General features: G+C 42.4%; 2 protein-coding genes across 2 annotated transcripts in view; one reads left to right on the plus strand and one right to left on the minus strand.

Moving 5' to 3' along the window:
- Nucleotides 1–7,534, minus strand: part of LOC120694100 (NADH-ubiquinone oxidoreductase chain 1) — a 70,952-nt gene that overhangs the window by 45,820 nt on the left and 17,598 nt on the right. The gene's annotated exons all lie outside the window — the stretch shown is intronic.
- LOC120694098 (ATP synthase subunit a-like) overlaps nucleotides 732–7,534 on the plus strand; it is a 13,770-nt gene continuing 6,967 nt past the window's right edge. Inside the window, exon 1 of the mRNA XM_039977279.1 lies at nucleotides 732–7,534. This exon is cut by the window's right edge and continues 6,967 nt beyond it. Coding sequence (XP_039833213.1) covers nucleotides 3,682–4,848 — 1,167 coding nt within the window. The 5' untranslated portion in view covers nucleotides 732–3,681 and the 3' untranslated portion in view covers nucleotides 4,849–7,534.

Consider the following 7,534-nt stretch of genomic DNA (forward strand, 5'->3'; position numbering starts at 1 on the left):
AATAAGAGAGTAAGCTATGTCTCCACTCCTTTTCTTGGGACTGGCTAGGAAAGCACAAGATGCCCTAGCCCAAAATCAAACATGGGTTCTAGCTCCTTACACCGACTCCAAAAACATTATTTTATATAAATTGGTATACAAGATTCAAAAGAAAGCGGATGGTTCTATTGAAGAAGAAATCAGTATCCAAATTGGAAGAGAAAAGGTTCTGTAACCTACATATACCATATGGGAACACATTACACCACAAGGAAAATGCCAGTTGAGGTACATGTATGCATCCACTTGCAAATTCGGATGATCCAACGCTAAAAGTATGATATTTCTATTCTCTAGCGCTCCTCATATAGAAAAGCTATCTAGCTCGTCCCTCTAGCGCTCGTAAAATAAATCCTCCTTGTCCGAGAAGGCAACAACCATTTCATTTCTTTAACCCGGATTGCATTATTTAATTGATTTACTACGTCGTGTACTACGTATTGGTTCGCGAATGCGTTGCTTGAAGGAAGGAAGCAGCTTTTCAAAAGAACTGCTTAGCAATTTAAAGTTGGGGAAATAGCTCAGTTCGAGGGAGGGAAATTGTCTGGGGAATAGGCTGATTATTCAGCACCGGACAGGAGAAAGGGCAATTAAAGGGAAGGAAAGTTGGGAACCAACGGAAAATCAAGTATCATGTTGCTCCTAAGAAAACTCGTATAGTAGTCTCATTGGCCTTCGTCGATGGGACAAACGCGGAAGTTGTATGCGTTACAAGGCAACTAGCATTTTGTTTTGTCATGGAATGAAAGAATGTTCTTGTTTTTCGTGATCCGATCCGGTATCAGCGGATACTTGCATTTTACCGGGAAGGGTTGAAACAATGGAATGCAACGCAACAAGAAAACGCGTATGTTAAGTTCTATAGTTGATGTGATGCGGCTCGATTCATCATTGCTCTCACAAAAAATCAATGTTTTCGGTTCCCTTTTGACTCTAAAATTCTCATAGAGAAAGATGTTCTGATTCTGTTCTCTCTGAAAAGGAAGACGGGGCCCTTAGGGACACAGTAGTACCATTTCCATTGTGCGAAAGGTCGTGTCCTGGTAGCCTCTCTGCTGTAGTAAGATGAACGGTCTCATTGCATCAAACAGTCAATTCTTCCATTTCTTAAATTGTCAAATCGAGATTGTGTGGGTGTTCAGTGGATCAATCCCTGTATTAATGGTTCTGGCGGGGCAGTGGGCGTGGGACTGTAAATCCTCTTTCGTTCGCTGGGCCTGGGCCCTTTGGACTGTAAATCCAAACGGAGTTAGTGGTTCGATTCCACTCATGAACGAGAGCGAGACTGAACGAAAGAAAATGCAAGTGAAACGAGACGAGAATCCAAGATTGGGAACATGCATTTGAACCTTCCGAAACCGGTATTGTAAAGTGTTTAGTGATCCAAGATTTTGTACTAAAGTGTTGTCCCTTTCGTCTAGTGGTCAAGATCTCGTCTTTTCATGTCGAAGACACGGGTTCGATCCCCGTAAGGGATAGGTACTGATTCCTGCCGGTCTGATTGCTGAGTTCACGCTGTCTATCTGTCTTTGGTCCGTCAGCTTCCTCTCTCGAAGCAAGACTTCGAAGAAAAGGAGAGAATAAGTGTTTCAAGTAGTAGTTGATTAAGTGTTTCAAGTAGTAGTTGATAAAGTATCAAGTAGAGAAGTTCTTCCTAGCTTCTTTTCCAGCAAGAAAACGTATTGTTCATACGAAAAGCAAAGTACTTTCTCCTCTCCAACAGAAGAGGAATTCAGCAATCAAGTCTACTAATACAAGTCTGTAGTTTGAGTAGTTGTTTTTTCAGCGGATTCTCCGAAATTGAAGACAATTATCCTAACTCAAACTTCAAAAAGTCCTTTTTTATTTTTCTGATGTAAATTCTGTCTGTCTCCTTTGTCCTTCCTAACGCTAGTCTAGTCTCCTTCGTTCCACTCGTCCTTGCTTTTTTTTCTTCTTCCTATCGGTCCCAAGGTCAATGAAATTGAAAGGCACCTCTGACAACAGAATCAAAAGGGATTTGGCGGCTATAGACGACTCAGAGTCATAAAGAGAAGCTTTCGCGCAGTACACCTATTTTTCTATAGAAGTGAATGGCCCCTTAGTTGGCTAGTCTGATCAATCGGCAGGCTCAGCCTCTACGTCGTATTCTGATATAGAAAGAAAAGAACCGAACTCCTGGAGGGTGAAAGAAGAATCTCAAGTTGATACTCTGCCAAGGAATCTGTCCACAACTGGTACTTCACATGCCTTAGAAGTAGATTTGAATGAGAATGAATGAAATGAGCAAACGTTACTAGGAAGGTGAACTCGCTATCAAACTACTGCCTGCGCTAGGGGAAGCGCGAAAGAAAAACCAGTTTCAAGATCTGATACCCTTGAAGGACTCCCAGGAATGAGAGAGCAAGTACAAGGACAATCTGATTTTCTAAGGATAGGCGGTATTCCATAATTAACATAGTTCGGTTAGAGTGGATTTTAAAAGCTACAGCAGATCGATAAGTTGCTAATTTAGCTAAGTAAACTCCACTACGGAATCTAGCTCTCCATAAGAGGGTATTCCCAATGAGACAAGTAGTTTTTCGAAGGGACCCTCTGTCTGAAGATTGTAGTCCGGATTTCTCGGAATAGAATAATTGAATGAGCAGGTGCAGATGGTCAATCTCCATCTTGAAGCCGAGTCTCTCTGTCTTCTTATTTTTTATAAAGATATAGAGAATAACTCGATCGATCGTAGAATGATTTCGTGATCTGATCTTCATTTGGGCGGCTTTCGCTCAATCCGTGGCTGTAGTGATAAGGCAGGGGTACAAAAAGAAGATATAGAATTGTAGCTAACGGGGTTCGCTCGCCCTCGCCTGTAACTATAGCGTGTCAAGTTTCTCTCTTTCCAATCGGGATTTTTTAGGTGTGAAGTGAAGTTCACCAGAAACGCTAGCTATATGCTTAACACAGGGTAGGGGATTCCATTCCACCAAAGACGTAAGGTGAACGAGTTCACCCCGACTCCAGAAAGATAGGTAAAACTGTGGACTGAGGTTCAGTCAGGAATTTGCGTATAGAAAGGAGCAAGAAAACGTATGCGCTTTAGCCTCATCCCTTGTTCTTTCGCTTGGAAGCTCAATCCCCTCGCTTCTTCTTTCGCTTCTACGCTCGTGCTTTCAGCAAGTTCGTACCAGTCGTCAGTCAAGGAGGGAGCTCCAACCTCCGCGCCTAGCCGCAACCTAAACGCTGGTTCTATCCCGGCCAAGCAAGCAAGGGGAACCCCGGTGGGAAGAGGGAAAGAAAGATCAGGGGAAGAAGCGGGGTAGAGGAATTGGTCGACTCATCAGGCTCATGACCTGAAGACTGCAGGTTCGAATCCTGTCCCCGCCTAATCACGTCAGATACTTGTACGAGTCCTGATCACCTGGGTCAAAGAATCTATGTTCAAGTCGCCTGCCTAACAAATAGACGACTGCGTACTGTAGTTAGTCTGTTCCGTTGGTCCGATCCTACCATGGAAAGTGTTGCTGTGTCAAATCGAGATTGTGTGGGTGTTCAGTCTACCGCTCATGTTCACGTTCTCAAAAAAGAAGGCTTTCGTTGGAAAAACCAACGACGACCAAAATACAAGTCTACCTTTCTCTTTTGGGAGCAGAGCTGAAAAAAGATGGAGCTTTTATGAGTTATGACGACGTCTTCTTATTCTTTTCACATACTTCTCCTAGTTTTTGCACCCCAGTGCAAAGAGAGTTGATGAGGATTGGTATAGAACAAATAGTAAAGCAGAGCCCTTACATAAACCTCATTGATAACGGTAGCGGGAACTTGTTGAAAAGAAAGTTAGTACCTTGGGAGCAAATAGCGCCTTTTTTTGAAGAGCCGGAGAGGAAGTGGCAGAAGTGTTTCAATGAGTTTAAGGACAGAATACAGCTGTGTGATGGGTATGAATGGGGTGGCCCCGGCCAAGCGGATATTGTTAGGCCCTCCTCGTCGGGCTCATGCCCCTCGGTAAATCAACCGGGGCCATTGACACAGGATTTCTTATCTGATGCGGGAAGCACTAATTATTTAGCCCCGAGCCCCTTGGATCAATTTTCAATTCACCCTATTCTGGATCTTCATATGGGCAACTATTATTTCTCATTCACAAATCCTTCCTTGTCTATGCTGCTTACTCTCGGTTTGGTCTTACTTCTTCTTTTTGTTATTACGAAAAAGGGAGGGGGAAAGTCAGTGCCAAATGCATGGCAATCCTTGGTAGAGCTTATTTATGATTTCGTGCCGAACCTGGTAAACGAACAAATAGGTGGTATTTCTGGAAATGTGAAACAAAAGTTTTTCCCTTGCATCTCGGTCACTTTTACTTTTTCGTTATTTCGTAATCCCCAGGGTATGATACCCTTTAGCTTCACAGTGACAAGTCATTTTCTCATTACTTTGGCTCTTTCATTTTCCATTTTTATAGGCATTACGATCGTTGGATTTCAAAGACATGGGCTTCATTTTTTTAGCTTCTTATTACCAGCGGGAGTCCCACTGCCATTAGCACCTTTTTTAGTACTCCTTGAGCTAATCTCTCATTGTTTTCGTGCATTAAGCTCAGGAATACGTTTATTTGCTAATATGATGGCCGGTCATAGTTCAGTAAAGATTTTAAGTGGGTTTGCTTGGACTATGCTATTTCTGAATAATATTTTCTATTTCATAGGAGATCTTGGTCCCTTATTTATAGTTCTAGCATTAACAGGTCTGGAATTAGGTGTAGCTATATCACAAGCTCATGTTTCTACGATCTCAATTTGTATTTACTTGAATGATGCTACAAATCTCCATCAAAATGAGTAATTTCATAATTGCATAAAAGGAGAGTATGTTTGAAAGCTTTCCTTGCTGACTTGATTGCCTTTTCTTATAGTCAAGATAGTCAAAGTAGAGTGTGATTCGGCATAACCATAAGAAGTAGCGGTATTGTAGGCCGGGCTAGTAGAAGTGGTGAGGTACCAGGGGGAAGATGAAAACTTCTTCGTTTCGTTGGTAGAACCCACGCCAATATCATATTGACTCTCTCTCGTCCAATAAGAGGAGAGTTACTTTATTCAAATTCTCTCCTTTCCAAAGCTCCACAAGGCAGGCAAAAAGAGTAATAGGACAACAAGCAATCTTGCTTTCATTTATTTGGAGTTCTTTCTTTGTTGAGATGGAAATCGGCGTTCTTTTGAAAAGGGCTAGGTAGTTTGCACGCAGGCAAAACTTCTTCATGAAAGGTCAAAAATAGACTTTTATTTCATCAACTTTGAATAATGACTAGTCGTTCGTTTGAAGCCTTAAGAAACCGGCAGAGAAAGCGGCAGTTTTTTTTCCGAATGACCTGATTTCGAGAATCAACTAACCAACAAATCCGTAGCCCAGGTGATTCGCTGCCTCCCTCTCGCCAAACCAAAATGGGATGAATCTTCTCATGCAGCTTTTTTCTTATTCAGGGCGCAGCGAAGCCAATTTCCATCAAGGCAAGGGGGTAAATAAGGGGGAAGAGGAGTTGTCACGATAGAAAAGAGAAATGACTATAAGGAACCAACGATTCTCTCTTCTTAAACAACCTATATACTCCACACTTAACCAGCATTTAATAGATTATCCAACCCCGAGCAATCTTAGTTATTGGTGGGGGTTCGGTTCGTTAGCTGGTATTTGTTTAGTCATTCAGATAGTGACTGGCGTTTTTTTAGCTATGCATCACACACCTCATGTGGATCTAGCTTTCAACAGCGTAGAACACATTATGAGAGATGTTGAAGGGGGCTGGTTGCTCCGTTATATGCATGCTAATGGGGCAAGTATGTTTCTCATTGTGGTTCACCTTCATATTTTTCGTGGTCTATATTATGCGAGTTATAGCAGTCCTAGGGAATTTGTTTGGTGTCTCGGAGTTGTCATATTCCTATTAATGATTGTGACAGCTTTTATAGGATACGTACCACCTTGGGGTCAGATGAGCTTTTGGGGAGCAACAGTAATTACAAGCTTAGCTAGCGCCATACCAGTAGTAGGAGATACCATAGTGACTTGGCTTTGGGGTGGTTTCTCCGTGGACAATGCCACCTTAAATCGTTTTTTTAGTCTCCATCATTTACTCCCCCTTATTTTAGCAGGCGCCAGTCTTCTTCATCTGGCTGCATTGCATCAATATGGATCAAATAATCCATTGGGTGTACATTCTGAGATGGATAAAATTGCTTCTTACCCTTATTTTTATGTAAAGGATCTTGTAGGTCGGGTAGCTTCTGCTATCTTTTTTTCCATTTGGATTTTTTTTGCTCCCAATGTTTTGGGGCATCCCGACAATTATATACCTGCTAATCCGATGCCCACCCCGCCTCATATTGTGCCGGAATGGTATTTCCTACCGATCCATGCCATTCTTCGCAGTATACCTGACAAAGCGGGAGGTGTAGCCGCAATAGCACCAGTTTTTATATCTCTCTTGGCTTTACCTTTTTTTAAAGAAATGTATGTGCGTAGTTCAAGTTTTCGACCGATTCACCAAGGAATATTTTGGTTGCTTTTGGCGGATTGCTTACTACTAGGTTGGATCGGATGTCAACCTGTGGAGGCACCATTTGTTACTATTGGACAAATTTCTTCTTTCTTTTTCTTCTTGTTCTTTGCCATAACGCCCATTCCGGGACGAGTTGGAAGAGGAATTCCAAAATATTACACGGAATAGACTCATCGCACCGGATCAGTCTCTTAGACGGATGAGACTGATCACACCTGATCAGTGATCAATTCTGGCACAATGAATTTACGAGTTATTTTACACAATGAATTTACAAGCAGATGAGTTTGCAACGGTAGACCTATCTCCTGAAAAGAGTTCAGTAAACAAGGGAACGAAGCGACCGATAACGTCCCCTCGGGGAGGAGTGTTTTAAGGGATTGACTTCGGCTCCTATTATCTTTGTTTACCAATCTTCCAATTGGTGAATTGGTTAATAGGAAGTGCGCGCTAGCACGCTTCATATTTCTAGTAACAAGGGCCGTTGCTTGTTTGGTCGTTAGATCAGAGGGCGCTCATCCCTTGCTCGGTCCCTGAAAATGAGATAACATAGGCTTTTGATATTTGCTCTGTCAACAAGCCCTGGTTCAATCCCTGCTTCTTCCAGGCCTTATCCCGAAAGAGGTCAACAATTCTTTTGTGTAAAGCCTTTTGTTCACTGGTCTTCACTTCAAGCAATTCCTTTAGTCCAAGTCTGCTGCAATTGGTAATAGGGGATAAGCAATTGGTGGTCGTAGGCTCACTCACCTCTAGCTCTTTTTCTTTGCGATGACCCCGTCCTTGTATCCGTCCTCTAGCAAAAAATCTATCTTCTCCTGTATGTAGCAGCAGTGGTATTCGACTTTGAAGTACCAGGAAAGGCAGATAAGTTTAGCCTCAATAGAAATATCTTTATAGCCTGAAGTTGGCTTACTTAATTCCTTTGAGCTTCCCCTTAGTTAGTTTTCCGGTAAGCTAATACGGGCGCAGGTCTAG

This window comes from Panicum virgatum, unplaced genomic scaffold (genome assembly GCF_016808335.1).
Source record: "Panicum virgatum strain AP13 unplaced genomic scaffold, P.virgatum_v5 scaffold_3089, whole genome shotgun sequence".
NCBI lineage: Eukaryota > Viridiplantae > Streptophyta > Magnoliopsida > Poales > Poaceae > Panicum > Panicum virgatum.